This window comes from Notechis scutatus, chromosome 1 (genome assembly GCF_049901735.1).
Source record: "Notechis scutatus isolate UNSWTSFEM ecotype Mainland chromosome 1, rNotScu1.2, whole genome shotgun sequence".
NCBI classification, from domain to species: Eukaryota; Metazoa; Chordata; class Lepidosauria; order Squamata; family Elapidae; genus Notechis; species Notechis scutatus.
In genome coordinates, this window is record NC_142009.1 from 290,934,532 (window position 1) to 290,959,348 (window position 24,817).

Sequence of the window (24,817 nt, forward strand, 5' to 3'; positions counted from 1 at the left end):
AGGACATTAAGATTTTGGCATCTCTGTACTATTTCTTATGTAATTGGGTCCATGCAATGGTGAGTGGATTTCTGTTTTTTAAAGAGATGATTATGTTCCATCTTCTTAAGAGGCCACGACTTGACTCAACACACCTGGATAATGTTTATTTCGTTTCCAATCTTCTCATCTTGGGGAAGTTTGTAAAGAAAATGGTCAGTTTACAGCTCTAGAGGGCTCTAGAAGAAGCAGATTATGTACTCTAGTGACTCAATATTCAGGCCTGACTTGGACAGCTTTATAGCTATGCATCTACATATACAACCATATACATACTGTCTACACATACATATACCAAAACACATGAGAGCTGGTTTGTTGCAGTGGTTAAGGCATCAAGCTAGAAACTAGAAATTGCGAAGTCTAATCCTGGACATAAAGCTAACTGGGTGACCAAGGGCCAGTTATTGTTTTCTTAGCCCTAGGAATGAAGAAATGGCAAATCACTTCTGAAAAACCTCACCAATAAAACTGAAGGGACTTGTCCAGGCTTTGAGAATCAGATACGAATGAATGGAAGAAAAAGAAAGCATACACGTACATTCAGAACAAACAAGCATTTAGGAAGTTCCTTTTTCATTGCTCACATGTTGAAGACTTAAACAATAATGCAATATACCTGAGCCAATGACTGGGCACAGATATGTTTCACAATTATCTCCCCAGGCTGCTCCTTCTGTGCAACAGCATTCCTCCTTTGTGGTGTTATTGGCTAAGACACTATCACACAATGGGACATCACTGATGTGATAATAGCACTCCTTCCGCTCTGTATTATCTGGATGTAAAAATACAGGCCTTCTAGGTTCCCCTGAGATGAGAGTAAAACATAATTTATATGACAGAATCACATTGATAACATTCTGTTGGACAAACAGGCACACATCTGGAAATTATCTGATGAAAGCAATCTGTCAGAGCAAAGCATCCTCTAGACTTTATTACATTATTAATCATAGCAATGTAAAATATATTTCACAAATTCCAAATAGTTTAATTGGAAGTTTACTTGCATTTGTCTTTCCAAATGCAGATATAATACAAGTCATCATCATCTGCATTATATTCTTTATCTGTAAATAAAATTTCTCTCCAAATTACAAATGATTGCTTAAAATGGAAAAGTTAGCCTCCCACTGATTCCCACAACACATTTCAAAGAGGCTATGTTTTATATTACTTTAAAACTGTCTTTAATGGCTGTATGTGCTTGAATGCTTTCATTGAAGCATGCTTTTTTAAAGAGTTGCAACCAATATTGTCAATAAAGCACATTTTGTTGAACACTTAACTCTACTTTCCCAAAATATTAAAATGGAGCTGGACATCATGTTACTAATGACAAATCAGGGATTATGAAAATCTTGTATTAAGACCATTTATTTGAAGACTCCATTTTGAAGCAGGAGAAAAATCACTCAAATGCAACTTCTATGTCATTATCCATTTATAGTTAACTGTTTTCAAATCTTGCTTTCATAAATGGGATTTAATATGCTTCTAGCTATTTTTTCCCTCTCTGAACCAAAAGGTGTTTGGTTAAATATCCACATGAGATTACATTTAATAGACTTGTTATATGCATAAGAAATTCAGATTATGGTCAATGTGATTAAACACTCTCTGATGTTGGAATATGTTAAGAATTTAGACGACTTCTACTCACTGATGATGTTACCTAGTTTGGTAATGAAATGTCTATAAGAAAATCACCAAGGTCAGAGAGCATCATGGAGCCCACAATTCTTTCTTTTACCCAGACCAAAAAGAAGAACTTGCAAGAATTGCATATCCAATTTCCATTTGCAGGATATTGTTCACTAAACCCTTACCTATGCCTGATCGAGGGCGACATTCCCCAGTTTCTGTGTCATACTCCTCATGGTCACTTGGACACAGGCACAAGAAGGCTCCTTCTACGTTTTCACAAAGTGCAGTCCCACACACTGCAATCATCAGCTCACATTCATTCACATCTGCAAGAATCAGAATACAGTCTATCAATATGCCTGCTAAATTCAGTGCTTTTTGGAGTCATCATTTCTGTGTCTCATCTAAGGAGTTAATGTCTACATTCTGCAAAGTTGCACCTTTACATTTCTGACTCCTCATGCCTGTTTTCTAAAACTTAGAGCTATGTCAGCAAAATGTGGTTCCTGCTGTAGTTCATGGGATACAACTAATAATTCTGTTGGCTAAGTTGTTAGTACAGAAATATGATCTCTAGGGATAAAATAGCTGAAAAAATAGCTTAAGTATTAGATATATGAACAGGAAAAAATGATAGGACAGCCAAATGTTTAAACACTGTCAATAAATGATGGCCCAATTTTGTTTTCTGTATCTGAAGAAATGGAACCTAAATCAATGAATTTGAAATGTTAAAGAGGAAACTTCAAGAAAGCATTAGGAAGACTATTTTGCTAAGATATCTGGCAATGAGCAAACTTGGTGGATTCTTTTTTGACAAAAACCTTTAAATAGAAGATCTATGAGTTTCTATAAAAGTTGTACTTGATGATGTCTTGCAACAAAGGTTTATATTTGATGATCTCTATCATCCTTCCAGCTCTAGGTTTCAGCATTCCTCTGAACGATACTGTTTTTCTCCAAGAAAGTCTGAGTTTTATACAAATGCTTAAGCCTCAGATTATGCTACAATCACAACTAGTATTTCTTTCCAAAAAGAACTAGATTTAAAGATTCGTCTGGGAATTGCATTTTTTTCAGTCCTATCCTTACAGTATAAGGCTTCATTCACAAAGAACTTGAGAATTGGGAAGTTGGAATTTCAAATACAATTAACCCCACCCCTCACCCAAAAAACCCCCAATGTTATCTTTAAGCGATTTTACTCAAGACCATAACCTTGATAAACATGTTGGAAAGGTGCCCGAATTCTGTATAAAGAGGCAGTGTGCATCTTGGAAAGCTGAATGACTCTTACCAATGCAATCATGGTTTGAAGGGGAATTTGTATAGCCACGGTCACACAAGCAATGGAATGACCCAACAGTGTTGTCACAGAAACCATGGCTTCCACACAGGGTCTCATTGGCACATTCATCAATATCTGCATAACAGATAGATCAACAAATCAGTACATAGTCCTTTCTAAAGACTAGGCAAACCTTATTTTGCTTCTTCATTTCAGACACATGCTAGCAATGTGACTCATGTGGATATTTTTAATTCATATCAAGAGACTGTGCAAAAATGCAAATGTCATGAATTCATTTTAATATAACTTCAGTATTATCAGAGTGACATTTCAGCAACAAAAAAGAAACTCTGGAGAATTAAGAAACTGAAAGAGGAAGCATTTAGGTCTGAAGTACTGAACTTTATGTTCTGTGTATACTATAAGTAACCCAATCCAAATTCTTAAGAGCAATGTTACATGTCTCTCAATGTGCATTAATTACACTTCTAGTTTTGTATTATGGCCCTCCTTCTGCAGAGGTTTATTTGAAATTTAGCTAATATTAACAGAAGGAATCTTAATATACTGTAGTTATTGTTGATAGATGTATTTCTCCTTGGAAGAAATGCATAGTCTTCGATTTAAATTATTGCAATCTCTCTCCCATTTCTTGATGATATCAGGTCCTGAGAGAAATACTTTAGAATTTGGTCTTGCAGAAATATAGGAGTAATGTTCTCATTATCATAATGGACGTGTAATATACCTTTCACTTAATTTTTCAACATGCTTTTTATCTCACATAAATAAACATTCTCATTGTCCAGACATAAAATTTTGTCATCCATAATTTTAGAGGAGAGGTTTAATAATATTCCATTCTGAGCTTGTTTTTGTCCTTAGTTGGACTGAGCAATTTACACAATATCTCAAGTTCTGTTGCGTTACTTTTTTATATTGGTCTGTGGAAATATCTAGGAAGGTTGCCAGATTTTGACTGATTGTGATTGCTATAAGTTCAATACTGGAAAACATTTATGAATTGATTATTGATTTACTGCTTTAGATGTAGCTCATTTCCCACTCTATTATCTGCTTGTTTTCTTTTGTGCTAATATCTTATTCTGCTTTTATTTGATGGTGTTATACTGGTACTTTAGTCTTTGATCATAGACTATATATTTAGCATATATTGAACTGAGAATAACATCAGGGATGGAAGTATTTACACTGTCTCCTCCTACATGAATTAGCTAGCAGCAATAAATAGGAAAAGGGAAGTTATGAGTCAATTTCTATCAAACTGCTTTTCATTCTGGGTACTTTCATGTCTATTTCATCTATGGGAGATACACCTGTTTAATAAACTGTCTAAGAGGAAGAGCAAAACAATATCCATTTTGTTAAAAGAGAAAGAGAGACAATCTCCAAACATTTCAGACTACAGCCAGATAGTATTTTTATCTCTATAATGTAAACATGTTTCTCCTTCTTTATAAAATGGAATTCTTCTCTGCAGAGGGTCTTCCTTGACATTTACACACCCCAGAGTTTTCCCAACAGCACCTACCAATGCATTCACCAAATGGTGTGCGATGGAAGCCGGGAGGACATCGCATAATGCAGTGGAATGAACCCAAGGTATTCTGGCATTGCCATATGCCACAAGCAGTAGCCCCAAATTCTTCACATTCATCCACATCTGTCATCCATGGGAAAACATTTTCAAAAGAATGTATTAAAAGGAGAACAATTAATAGAAGACTTGGCAGCAGTAAATTGTAGGGAAAGGGGGAAACATGAAAGATGTCTTAAAGACAAGAAGAACCTGAAAAAAATGCACAAGCCCTGATGGCTAACATAGTTAACATTCAAGTATCCTTAAGTAACAATGGGCAACTCTCATGTTTGTGGTCCCAGAGCAACATTGATTGTGTTACTAAAATTGATTAAGATTTTTTGGCATTTGGGGGAGTACAATAAAAAACAAAAAGTGGATACAGTGCCCACAAGACTGGTATACCTGCCCAGTCTTACATCAGTAGCAATGCCCCCTATAGCAGCTAGAGTCCATAAAAAAAGGTTGCCTTATCACCAAAATACAGTGTTGACCCCCCAAAATTGCCTGGTTCTGTAGAATAAGTATTGTAGTTCTAAAATTTGGCTGAACAAGCATAATAAATTAATAATGGGAATGAAATAAATAAACAGTATCACTTCAGGGGAGATAAGCATTCTTAAAAGAACTGCTCTGCAGCACTAGTACTGAAAACAATAACATTTTCTTAGAAGATGGAGGGCAGCTATATAGTATGGAGTTACCCACCTGCACATGTGAATTGAGACCCAATAAACCATCTGGAGCTGTTATTTTTATTAAGAAGAAACCTTGCATTGACATAATGCAAAGAACTTCTCTCGTGCCAATAACAGCTTTAGGGGAGCAACATTTCCCAGGATCTCAGCCTGGAAGCAAAGGGTTAAACTTCCACATCCCTACCAATCTCTCTCAGCCCCATGCCAGCAGCTAACATTTGTTTTTGTTTTTGTTTTAATGTAGATATAAAATACAAAAATGCCTCCAACAATTGGCTTAGCTTGATTTTGATCTATCGTCCTCTTCCTTCTTCTTCAGAGGTCAGCTCTTACCTACACAGTCATCTGTTTCCTGCAAATGCTGGAAGCCAGTTTGACATAAGCAGCTGTAGGATCCTTCTGTATTGATGCACTGACCGTGCAAACACCGGGTCTGATCAGCACATTCATCCACATCTGCCAAATACAATACAACATACAAGCACAGGAAAAGAAGCCAGACTTTAATGTGAAATAGTATTGAAATAGAACAGCAGAAAGCTAAACTAGGAAGGGTTGATAGTATGTAATGGAGGAATTCATCTGAGCTGATCCAAATGAATTAATCTGAGCCTAATTTGGAATGGACTAAATTAGCTAATTTGAATTCAGGTTCTCCGATTTCCCTAAATTTAAATTGCAAATGGAAACAGAATGTGAAAAACCTTATAGCAAGCAATGGAATAAATTCATAGTTGGGAATTAGAAATAGAATTCTTTATTGGCCAAGTGTGATTGGACACACAAGGAATTTACTTTGGTGCAAATGGTTTATTTCTAATTGGGAATTATATATACTATCATTGTTTTCCCTAATATCTTATACTGTCATTGTAGCATCATTCAGCCAATTTTGAACCCATCCTCATTACTGTTATTTTGACAATACAATGACTGCATGAATCTTGAAGATGTTTTAAGTTATTAGGAAAATGATTAATATTAAGTTAGCAAGCGGAAATTACACTTCCCATAATTTAGCATAGAAAGCTTAGCTTGCCTGTGGCAAAAATGAAATCTAAACTGAGAACTTTTCCGAATTTATAAGCCCTGTCATCAACATTGTACCTTACTTCAGTAATTTTTGGAAATATGGACATGTAAAAGCAGGGGCAGAGTGTAGGGTCCGCAGTATCCTAGATTTGTAGAAGGTAATTCAGAGCATGTCTGGATACATATACATATGTTCTTTTCAGCACATCTCTAAATCAAATACATATTTATCCTTAGATGGCAGTGTGAGACCTAACGACATGAATTCTAATATGCATTCTGAATCATCTTTTCCCCTTCAAATGCTGGATTGCTGCACAATCTTAAGAGAAAATATAAAGTGGATGATGTTGAATGGGAAAGCATCTTTTAAGATCAGTCTGGGATCAGTCTGAAAAGAAAATAGCGGGGAAAGGAGACCTTTCTTGATCACTATAGCTTCTAAGATCTCACCCTGGCAGCTGACTCCACCAGCCGCATTTGAAAAGCCAAGAGCACAAATGCAGAAATAAGATCCATGACTGTTTAGGCATTTGCCGTTGGGACTGCAGATGCCACTGTCCAGACATTCATTCTGATCTGTAGGAGGTAAGGATAGTAAAGATAGTTACAGGGAATTCACTCTGAAAAGCTGCTACAGGTTATTCTAATTTAACACTATCAGCTAACATTCAGAACAAGATTATCTTACACTAGTCACATCTAAGCTATCGAGATGGGATATATTAAACAATAAGGGAAGCTGACATTAAAATGAAATGAAATGAAAATGAATGAAAACAGCTTTCTGAGAGTCTCCTCCAGAAATCTATTGTTGGAGAGAGCTCTAAATATACATACATATCCTGAGGTCTAGCATGTATTCACTTAAAATCAAGAAACAGGGGTCAGCAGTCATATAATTCAATGTAATATGAAAACTGAAATTGAAGTCTTTTTCAGCAAAAATCCATACCTGTTTTTCTCCTAGCTTTTTAATTGTGGCAACCTAATTTAAATGGGTAGGTGGAAATCCATATGCTGCTGCTTAACAAGTTGTCAGAACTTCTTACCAATATATTTCAAAACAGCAATACATTAAGAAACCCTGGGGTATCTTTTGCTTATTCCAATTTTAAGCATGTTAACTGAGTTCCAAAAATTATGGGAGAGTAAGAATCAGTTGGCTACAAGCTGTAGACCAAGGAAGGTGATGGTCACTATCAGATACACAGTATGTCATTCTTTCATTCTATTATATTCAAATATGAAAAAAGTAAGAAACACAAATAAATTAGTCTTACATTATTATTTATATTATCTTTCTATAAAATACAGGTAGTTATCAATAATAATTGTAACTTAATTGATTTGATATAGGTTATAAAAGCACAGAATTAAGAACATAGAACAAAGACAGCACCCAAATGACAAGATAACAAGAAGAAACCAAATATTGACATGAGGAAAAAGAAACAAGAAGTAGGAAAGGAAAGCAGAAGTTAATATTAAGCTCCAGTTCCTCTATTACTTGTCAAAAGCATGTGAAAATAACTAGAATAACCCAGAGTAACCTTGCTCAACTTGATACTCTCCAGATGTGAAATTCTAGCTCCCAGAATCCCCATCACGTACGCAATCCCCACCCTGGCAGATAATTCTGCAGAATTCTCCGTTTATTTAGAGAACATCAATTTGGAGAAGGCTGGTTTAAATTATATAGATGAGCACAAGTGATACAAATACAAAGGTATTTAGAAGATGCTACTGTTTATTCTTCAAGATAGATTCTCTACTTCCTTTTTGAGCAATCAGATGTAATTTTTTTCCTAGACACTAATGAGGCTGATTTGAACAAAAACTACATAAAATTCCCCAAATAAGTCTGTCTTTTTTCCCCTTTTTGTTTATGCTAGTTCTAAAAGTGACTAAATTAATGAAGAATGGGCAAATTCATCCAGATGTGTTACACTAAGCTTACCTTCACATGTGGTCCCATTGAAAAGTTCAAATCCTAGCTTACAATGACACGTGTAGGATCCTGGTGTGTTTAAGCACTCTCCTCCTAAACAGTAAATGTTTGGGTATTCACATTCATTACTGTCTGTTCAAGGAAAGGAAGGCATGATTAATGGAAAGCAACACCAATTAGGGAAGGAAAATTCCTTATAGACACAAGCTTAGACTTTTTTTGTGTTTATTTTAAATGAAAAAAGAAAGCTAACCTACAGGGTACCATTGCTGGAGCTATTAGTGGAGGAAATGTATGTGTTCTCCTGTCCAGCTGATATTAAAAGTGTACTGCAAATGCTTAAGAATATAATCAAACACATTCTATCCCTAAAGAAGTTCTGTCTATACAATTTTCTTTAGTGTATATATTTTATTTTATTTTATTAATATTTTATTGATATTCCAAAGTTTAAAAATATAAAATAAAACTTATTTTAATGAGCTTTGATCTTCTTAAAACATATTGATCAAGTATCAGAGCATACACACACACACACAGACAGACAGACAGACAGACAGACAGACACATACATCCCTGTGACTGTTCACTGTGTTATATATTTACTCACGCTAATACCAAGTTCTTCTAGCTCAAACATAGAAAGACATCAGCCTGAAAGGAAAATGTCTGGAAGTATTCATACCTAATAATCTTACACTACATATCTTTTATGCAGCAGTCTCTATATTAGTCACAGAGAATAACCATAGAAACAGATTGGGATATTGTTGGCTATGAACAAAATGGAGTAGCATTTTTTTTCAAATCTGATTTACACACACACACACACACTTCTCACTATGTGTGCATCCATCTATTTGTAAAGTAATATAAGGACTCTTCTCTTTAAGGGCCACTCAAATGCTGGAAAGGAGCAAGCCAGGATATGCCATTGAATAAATATCAAAAAGTAGTTGCAATTATTCTCAGTCACCTAAGGAATGTTCCAATGATATACAGTATACCAAACCTTCCAACATGTGTTTGGACTTCAATTATTTTATATGTATACTTGAAATAGCTCACCTCTAAATTAAAAATATATTATACAGTTCTAAGAAACAGGGATTGTCCACCAAAAACATAGTTAATATGCTTCATTTTCCATTTGTCTCTATTGTTAAGGGTATAACTTATATTAATAATCTGACAAATAATGTGTATAATGTGACAAAAATGTATACTAGCTTCATCTAGTATATAACAGGTGCATGTTTTGTGGTCATTCTTTCTGATTTCTTTGATCTGTTTCAATCATTAAGGGTTTCAAGTTTGTCACCAGCCACACCCAGCTTGATAACCATAAGGAAATACTTAAATCTAAAGTAGTAGCTGGAAAGAAAGATAAACATTAACTTTATTGTCACTCTTAACCATGAACTAGGAATACAGTAGTGTCATTTCAAATGCAGAGCATTTATTAGCTATACACTATTACTGTATATAATGAAATACCTGCCAGTTCTTCTTCTCTGTTGAAAATTCCTAGATAATTTGCAAACAGGTTTGCCTCTCTTTTACCTTAAAATGTCTGGGTATATTTTTAAGTGTACACCTATAAATATAATGTGGAAAGTGGTCTCTAATAAAATTATTACTTATATAGAATTCTCTTTATGAATCTACCCACTGCCATAGCCGAACCTCTAAGCGTAATCTTTGAAAAATCTTTTAGGACCAGCTCCTTGCCTAACCTATGGTCACAAGCCACAGTCATCCCCATCTTCAAAAAGGGAGACCCCAGCCTAGTTGAAAATTACAGACCAATCTCTTTATGCTGCGTTACCTGTAAAGTCATGGAATCAATTATTAACCAATCCATCATCCTCCACTTAGAAACAAACAACCTATTCTCTAATAAACAATTTGGTTTTAGGAAAAAACTATCATGTAATCTGCAACTCTTACAGTGCAAAAACATATGGACTACACAACTCGATCAGGGCAAAGCAATCTACATAGACTTCTGTAAAGCCTTTGATTCAGCGGTACATGACAAAGTACTCCTAAAACTAAAATCTTATGGTATCTCTGGACACCTGCATTAATGGATAGAAGCCTTCCTGTCAAACAGACAACAAATGGTCAAAATTGGGAGCATCCTATCAAATTCTGTACCTGTCAACAGTGGTGTCCCCCAAGGCAGTGTTCTAGGACCAACTCTTTTCATACTCTACATAAATGACCTCTGTGATCATATCAAGAGCAACTGCATTCTCTTCACTGATGATGTAAAGCTATTCAACACCACAGACAATACTGCTACCCTTCAAAAGACCTTGACTATGTATCAGAATGGTCAAACAAATGGCAACTTCAAATCTCAACAAACAAATGCTCTGTCCTACATATTGGCAAAAAAAAAATCAGAAAATAAAATACAGGCTGAATAGTCAAGACCTTGTTGATGATCCAAACTCTGTCAAGGATCTTGGAGTACTCATCTCAAATGACCTAAGTGCTAGAGCCCACTGTAACTACATAGCCAAAAAGGCATTAAGAGTTGTTAACCTAATCTTACGTATTTTTTTCTCTGGTAATATTACACTAATAACTAGAGCATACAAAACATTTGCTAGGCCAATACTCGAATACAGCTCATCAGTCTGGAACCCACATTACGTATCTGATATTAGCACAGTTGAGAAAGTCCAGAAATATTTCACAAGAAGAGTTCTCCAGTCCTCTACTCATTGCAGAATACCTTATGCCACCAGACTCGAAATTCTAGACCTAGAAAACCTATAACTACGCCACCTTCTGTCCGATCTAAGCATAGTATATAAAATCATACATTGCAATGTCCTACCTGTCAATGAGTACTTCAGGTTCAACCATAACAACACTAGAGCAAACAATAGATACAAACTCAAGGTTAATCGCACCAAACTTGATTGCAGGAAATACGACTTCAGCAACAGAGTGGTCAATGTCTGGAATACTCTGCCTGATTCTGTGATTTCGTCCCCAGACCCCAAAAACTTTAACCTTAGACTGTCTACTATTGACCTCACCCCTTTCCTAAGAGGTCTGCAGGGGGCGTGCATAAGCACACCAACGTGCCTACTGTCCCTGTCCTATTGTTTCTTTTATATTTTTTTATTTTTCTTATATGTATCCATGTATTTATAACTATGATTTTACTTATACCTATTATCTTGTAAGCAATTGAAAAATAAAAATAAATAAAATAAATAAATAAATCTGGCTTCTCCCATTGACTTGGCTTGTCAGAAGCAGCTGGGAAGGTTACAAATAGTGATAACATGATCCCAGGACAGTGCAACTATCATACCTACATGCATCCCGGTTGTCAAGCATCTGGAATTGATCACATGACCACAAGGATGCTGCAACCATTTTAAGTATGAAAAAAAAACCATAAATTGCTTTTTTCAGTGCCTTTATAATTTTCAACAGTCACTAAATGAACAGTTGTAAGTCGAGGATTACCTGTGTTGGTTTTTTTTAACTGCATGGTTTTCAGATTTAGAGTGGATGTTTCTACATGTGTAAAACATGTCTGATGTACTGTATCAGAGAACAATTCTAATATAGGAAGGTTATAAAAGAAACAAAAGGTATAATTGAAAAAATATGTAGGCAATTATTTTATATAATTACTTTCTATAGAGTCCATATTTTCCCAATTTAACTCTTTATAGAAAAATGTCAGTTGCATATGTGACCCTTTTGTCTGGGAAACTGTTGGAATTGAGGTCAACTTCAATTTTAGTCTCCACATTTTTCTATTTCTGTTTTCCAAAGCTAGTTCTTCAAAGCAATCAGCAAAAATAAAAAGCAATTAATGATTGTTCATTTTCTTATTTTTAACAAATTGATTTTAATTTATCTAAATTTAGTTTTTAAACTGGTTTTCACTTTATTTTTATTTCACATTTTATTTGTTACACTTTTTATAGTGGCATATTTATTTTATTGGCATCATAACCTAATTATTCTGTCATGGAAAACTTGTGGGGAGATTTGATATTGAAAATTCAGTCTGGCACTTCTTGATCTCTCTGTTGTCATGGTGCATTAAATGTCTAGAATATGTGGGGACCATCCAATTAAGTAAACATCCCTCTCATCCCTTTCAACTCATAACATAGGACTTCACATTTTTTACTGAATAAAATGATGATATTTGTGAGCTTTCAACTTTTCCATTTTTAAAGTCCTTTTTAAATTAAACTATAAATAAAAATGGATGGAAAATTAACCATTTTAGATCATTAGTGGATGACCACTAGGTGACAGCAATAAGATGCAATAAACTATATAGCACTTTGCTTGTCACTAACTGATTTCCAGAGTTTTTCTCTACTAATCCGGTAAATCTTAATGTCTGGCCTTCTAATTTACAACTTTAAAAACAAAAGCAGATTATCTTATTTAATCACACTGAATCGTGCCCTTCTTTCTTTCATTCTCCTGACCCATTTTCTTTTTTTCTCCAAACTGACCTAATTTAATGTAATGAATGTTATCTGCAAAACTGCAACCAACTCATTAATTAATACATTAATCACTGCCAAATATTTCCAATCCCAATATCTTCAAGTATTTCATAATAGCCTGCCAAGGTTGTGAACTGTAACCTGGGAAAAACAGGATCAATATTCTACAAAATGCTTTCCTCCTAGGTGATGAATCTGGGAAAGGAAAAATCAATCCAGATCATAATCACTACCTCTTCTGCTTTTAAATGCACACAGGCCTAAAGTAAGCCAAGTGTGTTGAAGAATGAAATCAATATTATTACCTTCACAAGACTGTCTGTTAGATGAGAGAACATAGCCTATTTCACAAGTTTGGCAAGTGAAGGAGCCTGGTGTATTAATGCAAATTCCCTGTGGGCAGGCCATGTGTGAATTGCACTCATCAATATCTAGAAAAAAGAACAGAGTTTCACTGACATAGAATACGGAACAAGAAAAAGCTCAGAAAATCTATCCAATAGATGATTCAAAATATTATCAGGCAAATGTCTTTAGCATTTCCTCAACAGTGTATAAAAATGATGTGCTACATCCAATTATTTCTTCATATCAAGTAATATTCACTATATACTGTTTATATACACAGCTTCCAGTTAGTTTTCAATTAATTTCAATCAATAAGTTATTCAGATAACTTGATTTCTATGACAACAAAAATTTATTTATAAGACTATACAATCTTCTGGATTAGGCTAATGTACCTTTTTTAGTTAATCAGAATGTTATCCTTATCATCATATCAAGCCACATATATACCTTCACATGTTCTTCCATCCATTGATGCAATATAGCCATTATCACAAACCACACAAGAAAAGGAGCCCTCAGTGTTGATGCAGCGTCCTCTGGGACAGATGTTATAGGTTGTACATTCATCAATATCTATGACAAATAAAAGAAACAGGGAACTGAATTTTGAGTTGATGTCACTGAACTTGGCAGAGCAACAACAGAACATTAAAGAGCCCTATATAACTTTCAACAAATGATGCTATATGCAGAAGGACAATGTGTGCAAGTTATCAAGAAATGGCTATATTCCAAATAAGATTATTATTAGAAACTTCATAAAGTTATCCAAAAGCATTTGGAAATTGTATTAAGGGGTCTTACATATGGCTCAATGAAGATTAAGAGATTAAAGCTTCAATGTAGAAAATAAAAAAAAGTTGAAAAATGTTCATTTCTTTCTAACTTCTGATTGGCTGGTTATAAGGTCATTGGATGATAATGAACTTTTTAATAATATGGCAATATAAAATTATTGTCATAAAAGGGGGAAGGTCTTGTACAAGGATCATAATGATGGATCCCCAAAATACAACTTCAAAAAAGCCAACTATGATCTCATAGATGCTGACCTATCATCTCTTGATTGGCATATTCTGTTCTCTAGCTGTAATATTACAGAAGACCATTATAATGCATTCTTGTTTGAACTTGAAAGAGTCATTAAACTATATATACCATTAGTAACCCCAAAAAACAAAACAAAAAAAACAAATTACCCATAACAATAAGGAAACTTCAATTAAAAAAAGATGGCTATGGTGTAAAAACAAAACTAGCTACGTAGCAAACTTTAAAAACCAATACAACACCCTATGCAGTAAAAGATAAAGGCAGAATGCACAAATTACCACTGCAAGCAAGAGGAAAACCTCCTACGTACAAAATCCACCCGCACCTTCTACAATTTTGTTAACACCAAACTTAAAGAATCAAGAACCATTCCACCCCTAAAAGGACTAAATGGGAAAGACTGCAACCATGAAGCTGTTAAGGCCAATCTCTTCAACACATTCTTCAGTTTAGTCTTTGTAAATAGCAATGGTTCATGCCCCACATTTCCTAGTCATACCACAACTAACTGTAATGATCTACCACATATTTACTTTAGAGAAGATAATGTAGAAAAGGCACTACGTAACCTAAACCCATCCCTATCTATTGGCCCCGATGGATTATGTGCATACTTCTTAAAAAAGCTCTCCTCTGTCATAGCAGAACCCCTAAGCATTATATATGAAATATCATTCAGAACCAGCTCCTTACCAAACCTATGGTCCTTAGCTACGGTCACCCCTATCTTCAAAAAAGGTGACCTCAGCCTGGTTGAAAACTACAGACCAATCTCACTGTGTTGTGTCACGTGCAAAATCATGGAATCAATCATTAACCAATTCATCACTCTCCACTTAGAGTCAAACAACCTACTTTCCAAAAAACAATTTGGAAACCTGCAATCTTCAACTCCTACACTGCAAAAACATATGGACTACTCTACTGACCAGGGTAAAGCAATAGATGCAATTTACATAGACTTCTGCAAAGCCTTTGATTCAGTGGTACATAACAAATTACTGTTAAAACTAAACTCTTACAGCATTTCTGGATCCCTCCATAAGTGGATTACTGCGTTCCTGTCAAACAGGCAACAAATAGTAAAAATAGGGAGCACTATATCAAACCCTGCTCCAGTTAACAGTGGTGTCCCATAAGACAGTGTTCTAAGACCCACACTCTTTATACTCTATATAAATGACCTTTGCGATCACCTTATAAGCAACTGCATCCTCTTTGCGGATGATGTAAAACTATTCAACACCACCAACAATGCTACTACCCTTCAAAGCGACCTTGATTGTGTGTCTGAATGGTCAAACATCTGGCAACTCCAAATCTCAACCAACAAATGCTCTATCCTACACATTGGTAAAAAAAAAAAATCAGTACACCAAAAAACTAGGTGGATATGACCTCGTTGATGATCCTCACTCTGTCAAGGACCTTGGAGTTCTCATATCAAATGACCTAAGCACCATTGCCAAAAAGGCCTTAAGAGTTGTAAATCTAATATTACGAAGCTTCTCCTCCGGAAATGTCAAATTGCTAATGAGCATACAAAACTTTTGCCAGACCAATACTCGAATACAGCTCATCAGTCTGGAATCTGCATTGCATATCAGACATTAATACAATCTAGCGAGTCCAGAAGTATTTCACAAGAAGAGTACTATACACCTCTGCTCGCAACAGAATACCCTATATCACCAGGCTGGACATTTTGGGCTTGAACAACCTTGAACTATGCCGCCTACGGTTAGACTTAAGCATAGCACACAAAATTATCTGCTACAATGTCCTATCAGTCAATGACTACTTCAGCTTCAACCACAACAATACAAGAGCACACAACAGTTACAAACTCAATGTAAACTGCTTCAAACTTGATTTCAGAAAGTATGACTTCAACAACAGAGTGGTCAATTCCTGGAATGCACTACCTGACTCTGTTTAGACATTCTCTAACCCCCACTCCTTTAACCTCAAACTAACCACTATTGACTTCACTCCATTCCTAAAAGTAAGGGGCGTGCATAAGTGCACCATCATGCCTACCGTCCCTGTTCTAGTGTACCCATTTATTTGTACCTATTTCCTGTATTCTTACTCATGTTTATACTTATATCTATTATCTTGTAAGCAATTGACAAATCAAATAAATCAATAAAATAAATAAATAAATAAGAGGAGCTGTATATTGTTACAAAGTACCCATGAAGGAGAGAGGACTACAGTTTATATTTTCACTCAAAGTAACCAGCAAAACTTCATATTCTGGTTCTTATCCAGTGCCATGTCCTAATTTGGCAAAACTTATTTATACAGATCCAAATTAAGGTTTTGCTACTTCTGTTTTCTGCCTGTGACTGTCTAATGAGACAGACATCTGCCACTGACAGCACTGAGGCAGGACTGAGCAAAGACTGGTCACTGCTAGGCTCTTTCTTGTGGCCTTCCTTCTGTCATTACCTAAGCTAAATAAAATAAAACAATAACAAAAACAGGTTTTGCATAAACAGAACACACCAGCTCCCAGATTTCTAAGGGAAGGAGCACAACTTGATCAACTAATCCACTTACCTTGTGGTAAAACAGCAAGGGCCAGGGAATTTAATTACTCTGTTAACTGCTACCGTAGCTAAGTAGACTCACACTTCAGGCAGAACTACTGAAGGCAATTATAAAGCAATTCTAAAAGACAATCTGCACAAGGTTTCTCTGTCCAGCTCTGTCCAGCTCTTTAAGGAAACTTCAGAATGGAGGACTGGCCTGACTAGGGGTTAGAGGGATAGACAGCTGCCTTGTTTCTTACAGAGCCACTTCTGTGAGATATTAACTTGATTGCTTAATAAATAAATAGCAGCCATAAATGCCAAATAGCAACATAAAATTATGATCATAAAGGGAAAAGGTCTTGCAAGAACAAAGGATAACTTGATTTTGGTTCTGTTGTCATGCTTAACAAATTTTAAAACCCTGAGGATAAGGGGGTCACCTAATGAAGGGGAGAAACACTACCTTGCTCTCATCTTATGTCCAAATATTGCTCATCTCCAGTTTCAACTTGAAGAAGTTTTGCAGTGATGACTGCAACAATTTAATTTCAACAAAATAAGCAAAAAAGCTTAATGATTTAATGACATGGGAAGTGAGTCTGAAGCATTTAAGCCTGGAAGCAGTTAAACAGTTATGTGCAAAATATAAAACCAGAATTTGTTGATTTCTGACAGACTTGCTGTTAGGAATTGATAGTCACCTAACAGTTGGGTTGGAAATATATAAACCAGGATAGACATTTAATACTGTCTCTTTAAGCAAATGCTAAAATTGTAATTGGGTGTGGTTCCTCAAATGGCCATAAGATGGAGCCAAAAACCTGGGTTGTTTGTTCTGTTGTTGTTAGTTGCTAGTTGCTAGTTGTTCTTTGTTCAATGTTTTTGGTTCCTGCATTTTTCCCTATTGACTGTTGCTGATCGTCGTTCTTCTTGGATTTGATGTGAGTCTATTTACTGAACTGTTTATGATACTGGACTTTGTTATTTGGATTATCCCTGGACTGAAAACTGACTCCTTTAACCGTGTATGACTTGAACTGTTTGTTGGACTTTGCTTAACCGTTTACTGGAAGTAAAACCTACATTTTACTATTCAGTGTATCTGTGTGCTGGTCGTGTGTTATTCAACATCACTCTCACTACGTTTCCCTGTGTGCACTCATTCTCCTAATGGGGAATACCTCAACACTGGTTATGGGCCCAGGCCCTACCAGACTCAGATAACTGAGAGTTAGTGTGAATACACAGTACCGTATACAGACAGCTGTTTACTGTTTAATTGTGGGTTACTGTCCTGGTAAAGATGGCACAAGACCCTTCAACAAGTCTATCACTGATAACCCGGTTGGATGGAACAAACTATGTTTCCTGGTCTATGAAGTGCAGTCTACTTCTGCATAGAGAAGGGTTATGGAATGCAGTTGAAGATCCACTGGATGTAAATGCTTGGGATCCAGATGATGAGGACGATGCCAAGAAGCTTGCTGACTTTAAACGGAACAACGAACGAGCTCTTTGTATAATTGGACTAACACTGAGTGACTAGCAGCTAGTCCATATTCATGGAGAAGAGTCTGCTGCTAGGTGTTGGGAGAATTTGAAGAGAATTTATGTTCGTGACAGTGTAGGTGCACACATACATCTTACACGTAAACTGTTTAGAGCACGTCTTCTGAAAGGTGGCGATATATTAGCTCATTTGAACTTTATGAAAAGAACTTTTCAAGAGCTACATGAAAAGGAACTGATATTTTCAGAGCTGCATCAAGTTTACATCATTCTTTCCTCATTGGATGAAAGTTATGATAATTACGTCTCTTCACTGGAAGTCCTGACCAGAGATAAGCTGACATTGACTGACATAACCGGAAGATTGTTAGAAGAGGCAAGAAGACGGCTGGATAGGGACCAACTGAGAAAGAAACAACCACAGAAGAGGATTTGTGTTCATCTGCCTATACTGTTAGGAAATGTTTTTCTTGTGGGGCTAGGGGACATGTAGCTAGATTCTGTAAGAAGGGAAAACAACAGAATACTGGTAATCACCAGAAGGCTAAGAAGAATGTTAGTTTAGCTATGTCTAGAAATTCAACTGTAAACTATGATTTGTGGGTAGTTGATAGTGGAGCATCGCAGTGCATTACTAAAAATAGAGAGAGGTTTGTAACGATGTCCACAAGTAAGCAACATGTATCATTGGCAAATGGATGGAAGATGAAAGCGTCTGGTGGAGGTACTGCATATTGTTCATGTGTAAATGAGCATTTAACTACGTTATATGTACCTAAACTGAAATTTAATTTGTTATCAGTAAGGGCTTTAATTAATCTTGGTTATGTAGTAACCTTTAGGGGAGATAACTGTATAATAGAGAAAGAGGGTAAAAGTGTTACTGCTACTTTAGAGAATGATTCATATGTTATACATGAAGACCAGTTGCAGATGGCTAACACAGTTTATAACAACGTTAAGCCACATGATGAATGTATACATTTACTGCATAGATGTCTAGGGCACATTAATTTCAAAATGTTGAAACAAACTGTTGAATTGTCAGAGGGAGTAAAATTAAAACCCTATAGTAAGTACTTAAACTGTAATGCCTGTAACCAAGAGAAAGGTAAGGTTACTCCAGCAAACAGACTGAATGGGTTTAAGACCAAAGAACCTTTAGAGGTTGTGTTTGCTGATATAATTGGTCCTAAAAAACCCAGTTTGGGAGGTGCCCGCTATGTTTTGAGTATAATGGACCATTACTCACGGTACGGTTTCTGCTATCTAATGAAAAACAAAACAGAAACATTCCAACATTTCTTTAATTGGCTAAGGTTTGCAGAGAGAAAAATGAAACATAGGGTAATTACTTTAGTTACTGATAACAGGACTGAGTTTATTAACAATAGATTCCAAACTATGTTAAAATTGGCTGGTGTTGAGCATAAACATTCTGCACCTTACAGGCCACAACATAACTAGTTTCTAGAATGAAGAGGGCAAAGGTTACAAGCCATGGCTCGCACTATGTTATCTGATTCAGGTTTGAGTCTATTTACTGAACTGTTTATGATACTGGACTTTGTTATTTGGATTATCCCTGGACTGAAAACTGACTGCTTTAACCGTGTATGACTTGGACTGTTTGTTGGACTTTGCTTAACCGTTTACTGGAAGTAAAACCTACATTTTACTATTCAGTGTATCTGTGTGCTGGTCGTGTGTTATTCAACATCACTCTCACTACGTTTCCCTGTGTACACTCATTCTCCTAATGGGGAATACCTCAACACTTGCTCAACACTGTTGACTTAATGGTGGATTCATATATCAACTATTTGGGATAGACTTGGAGACAGCATACTCTGCCTATGCAGAGTGATATCTTCCTAACAGTTTAACTTCCAAACAAAATAAACATGGCCAAAAGTAGCTCCTTCTCAGTATTTGCAACTAAATTTCATTTAGACTTCCTAATCTGTCCACTGTTTGGGGGTAATTGGCTTTGAGGTCTGTAGAGGTCTCTGCTGTGAAACAGAGATAATGCAATTATGATCTTAGCACAGATCTCTATAGCACTGTGAACAATGCAAGTTTAGATTTGCAAGGAAATTAGGAGAAAAATGCTTGACACAGTCAGAGGAAATGAGTGCCACATGCAGGAAAGAAGAATAAACTGAACTTTTTAGAATTGTTTTGTTAGAGGAAATGATACAGCATAGCACTGAAAACTGAAATATAAACTTCTTCATATTAATTTTTAATTTGTATCTTACTTTTGACCTAAACTTTTTAGTGGAGAGATGATTATATTTCAGTGAAAAGGCATATCTTTTACTTGCAGGAGATCTCACAGCAAACTTCCACATTTTTAATTTGAAAAAAAATGATGGGAAAAATCTTTGTCCAGTTTTCAGAGGAGCCTTGCCTGTTTGAATCAATAAGCACTGCTGAATTAGACATTTTCTACAAGGCTTATTCCATTATAAGCCACTCAATATCACCATTCTTTAGAGCAGGTGAAATATTGAGAAAGAAGTGCAGGTAGTACTTTGAATATCCTACTTTTTTTATTCTGAAGAAAACCAATTATGATGGAAACATCTTCAGACATAAATGATTTAAACCAATATATGTAGGTTACAAAAGGGAAGTCAGAATATAAAAACAGCACTATTTTGCATTTTCCTTCTTTCCAGAAGAGGGCAATCTCTGTTCAGAAGATTCCTTATCAGCATTATTTCACACATCCTATTTATTTGTAGCCAGATAAAAGTTAAATCTGAATTAACAGAATAAAAGTGAAAATATACACCTTTCTAAATGGGCATGTTCTCTGTTAAAGATACAAGTTGCATTAAAAAGCTAAGTGAATCTGTAAGGAATTAATTTATACATGTCAAGTATTTTGAACTACTTGCCAAGAAAGATCAAAATTAGCTATGAAAGGAGAACATTTCAGAAAGCAGAGGTCTTTTGCAAACTCACCTTCACACTGTCCTTTGTGATTCAGGAAGTAACCTATTTTGCACTCACAGTGATACGAGCCAGGTATGTTGATGCACTGCCCTCCATGGCACACATCTGACTGGTCACACTCATTTAGATCTGTTTAAAAAGCAATGTGCTCTTCAGCAAAAATGATCAATCCAAATTGCTAAGATGCACCATAGTCAAGTACTTAGCTCCTTATATTACCCTCTTAATACAGTATGTTTAAATTGGAATTACCATGGCAAATTAATATACCTTAAACACATTGAAGAAAAATCTAGTTCTCTGGTGAAGTCTATAATACTGGGGGGAAACAAAAGGAAAGAGGAGGACAACCAAACAGAAGGTAAATGGACTCAATTACGGTGGCAATGGGATCAAAATTGGGTGAACAGAAAGACCAAGTTGGGCACAAATTGTCCTGAAGAAAGTCTATGGCCTCTAAAAGTTGGCACTGACTCGATGGCGTATAATCAATCAATAATTAACATTTAATCTAATTTGCATATTTCAAAATGTAAATGCTTCTGCAAAAATATGAAGAGACAAAAGTTTTTAGACACACATACTATTTACTTCCATATTTAATGAAAGGTTTGTTATCTTTTTTGTTATATATTAAATCTGCTATCTGCTTTAATTAACAAAAGTATAGGGCAGGAAATTGAACATGATCTAAATTAATACAATAATAATGGTATGTAATAGCTAAACAATAAAATAAAACATGGCATTGCCAAAATGTGGACCAATACATGCATAATTTGATTTGTGATCTGCATTAATAGAGAAGGATCTACTTCTCAGGATTTTAAAGTATTAAAACTGAAAACAAATTTGCCCCTGTTTTCTTATTCAAAATTTCTATAGCATTCAAGCTTTTAAATGTAACTTTCTCTTACATGCATAGATTTTATTATATATATATTCCATAAAAATCATTACATAATGAAAATCTTCCTATTCTGTTAGTTAGCTTTTTTTAAAAAAGATAAATGTTCCTGATGTAACATCTTTTTAAAAAAATAAACATGCCCAGTTTATATTCAATTTTTGGAAACATTATATCTTTTCAGACATAAAAGGTAGATCCTAAAAGACTACCTGGTGCTTCCCTCAGTGATGCAGAATAAGATGTTTGGTGTAACTTGCAGATATTTTCCCACATAAATAAGTCGTTAATTTCATTTACATTCTTTGATTTCATAGAAAGTTTACTCACCCTGACATGTTTGCATGTTTTGTGAAGTGAGAATGCTATACCCAGTGAAACAGATACAAGAATAAGAGCCTTCAGTGTTGACACAGTAACCCTTCCCATCACATGGATTTCTCTCGCATTCATCAATATCTGAAAAAAGAGGAGATAGTTAACAACATTTTGAAACTGACCTCCCTATCTGTAGTCACCCAGCCAGCTTAGCCATGGAAATCCCACATAAGTGAAAAGTGTAGTTTGTAGAAGACTGAACTAGAAATCACTGATTAAAACCGTATGTACAGCTTTTCGAATTACATTCTTTATTTCCCAATCTCTAACAACTTCTATATTTTAAACAGCTTTTTAATGTACTCATACTGCCACAAGACTATTTCCACTAGCAAAACTAATTAAATAACTAAAATACCAATGCAATAAGTGTGACTAGGATGTTGTTGATAACCAGTATAACACAAGCAGGTATATCCTTCAGGAAAGTTCACACAAGTGCCTGGCCCACACATATCAGGTGAAGAGGAACATAGATTTATCTCTAAAAAAGAAAAACAAAAAATGTTGTCAGGGAACAAATAAAATGTGCATATGTTATTGTCCCAAATCCAAGACAAATGTAGATATTTTATCTTAATTAATGTAATTCATTCGTGCTAGAAACAGCAAAGGCTAAACCTTAAAAGGGAATCAGTACCACTAGTCTAAACATAGAAATGTTATGCCCTGAGGTTGCCTGGTTTCTATCATTTATAAACCAAGATTTATAAAGATATATTCCTGTTTCAATAACTTCATTCTGGATTATACCAAACTCACTGGAGAAAATTTGGAATCAGCCCAACAACATGCAAGAGCTCAAAAAACACCCACATATCTCAATAGATTTCAAAAATCCCACCAACCAGCCAGCTCACAAACAAACCAATACAGACAAAAGAGTATTGAGGCAGTCTTTGCTATGGGCTCTTTCCAAGAACGTTTTAGTGCAGAGCATAATGGCAGAGGCAGCTCTCCCAGACATTGAGACAAGACTGAAACAACACAGCTGCTATTATCCAAGCAGTAAACATATGTCTGCCTGAGGTCACAAATCTTCCCACTCCACCAAAAAAATGCTCAAGACTCAACTTGTGTGACCTGGAATAAATGACAAGAGACACTCCATAGCCTTCTGGCTCTGCCATTGTTGTTCTGTGGCTGAGACATGTTATTTTTCTATAAATTCTTCCCAGGTTTGCTTGAAAAGGGTTACTTGTGATATAAGTGTGACAGAAATGAGTGTTCTGAACATTATCCTATTTTGTTAGATTTATTACAATAGTTGACAAGTGGATCGGGAAGTTGCTGGTTCAAACAGCATCTTGGTCATGAACTTATAAAGTCTCTTGACAAAGCCTATATTCCATCTTAGGATCCCAGCCAACAATATTGGAGTAATGATTCTGAGTTGTTAGATTGTTGAAATATAGTATATAATGTGCTTGGAATACTAGTATCCTTTTTCTGCCTTCTCTTTCTCAATTATCCTGGGATTTGGCATAAAGATCTGTCCATTTCCATTTTTTTCAGTGAAAAGAAAAATCCTGCATCATAAGATGGTGATTAGGGGTAATTACTAGTTTGAAATGCATTATTTATGACTACCATATTCAATATATATGAGAAACAATGTAAGATTTCGTTAGAGTGAAAAAACTACAAATGCTGGAATCAATTTTAATATCACTTGGGAAACTGACATGAACTATTCTTTTGAGCATCATGAAATTCTAAAGTTTGACTGTCTTGTGTGAACCCATTTGAAATGCAAAATCTCTCTTTACTTGCTGCATACTGTAATTGAATTATGAAAAATAATCTATTAGAACACTGGTCAATATACTTGTGAATACTACTGCTGTGTCTCTTGAAGCAGCACTTTCATCTACAGCAGGGATATCAAACTGGCAGTCCATGGCCCGGATGACTCACGTGAAGGCCATGCCCATCCCAGCTCCATGAAAGTGTCACAATACATCAAGGGATGGTGTGATGCCACAAGTTTGACACCTGTGATCTACAGCTACTGGAAACTGTTTGGCAGGAGAAAGGGATGGATTCTCTTTTATATCCACTACAAAGGATATGAGAAACAGGCAAAAACTATAAACATATTAGTCAAATACCAGCAATCAACTGGCCTCTGTAGTCTTATACATTGCTCAAAAAAATAAAGGGAACACAAAAATAAGACATCCTAGATCTGAATGAATGAAATATTCTTATTAAATACTTTGTTCATTACATAGTTGAATGTGCTGACAACAAAATCACACAAAAATTATCAATGGAAACCAAATTTAGCAACCCATGGAGGTCTGGAATTATTTATTTTTTATTTATTTTTATTTATTTATTTGATTT

At 35.4% G+C, this 24,817-nt stretch overlaps 1 protein-coding gene across 3 annotated transcripts in view; it reads right to left on the reverse strand.

Annotated features, from left to right (window-relative positions):
- Positions 1-24,817, reverse strand: part of LTBP2 (latent transforming growth factor beta binding protein 2) — a 104,134-nt gene that overhangs the window by 13,326 nt on the left and 65,991 nt on the right. For all 3 annotated transcript variants that reach the window (XM_026664433.2, XM_087951885.1, XM_087951886.1), the window contains exons 15-26: positions 22,827-22,952; positions 22,421-22,549; positions 21,193-21,312; positions 13,565-13,690; positions 13,072-13,197; positions 8,271-8,393; positions 6,764-6,889; positions 5,612-5,734; positions 4,533-4,664; positions 2,987-3,112; positions 1,872-2,015; positions 659-850 (exon numbers count right to left, since the gene is read on the reverse strand). In XM_026664433.2, coding sequence (XP_026520218.2) covers positions 659-850; positions 1,872-2,015; positions 2,987-3,112; positions 4,533-4,664; positions 5,612-5,734; positions 6,764-6,889; positions 8,271-8,393; positions 13,072-13,197; positions 13,565-13,690; positions 21,193-21,312; positions 22,421-22,549; positions 22,827-22,952 — 1,593 coding nt within the window. The remainder of the gene's footprint in view (positions 1-658; positions 851-1,871; positions 2,016-2,986; positions 3,113-4,532; positions 4,665-5,611; positions 5,735-6,763; positions 6,890-8,270; positions 8,394-13,071; positions 13,198-13,564; positions 13,691-21,192; positions 21,313-22,420; positions 22,550-22,826; positions 22,953-24,817) is intronic.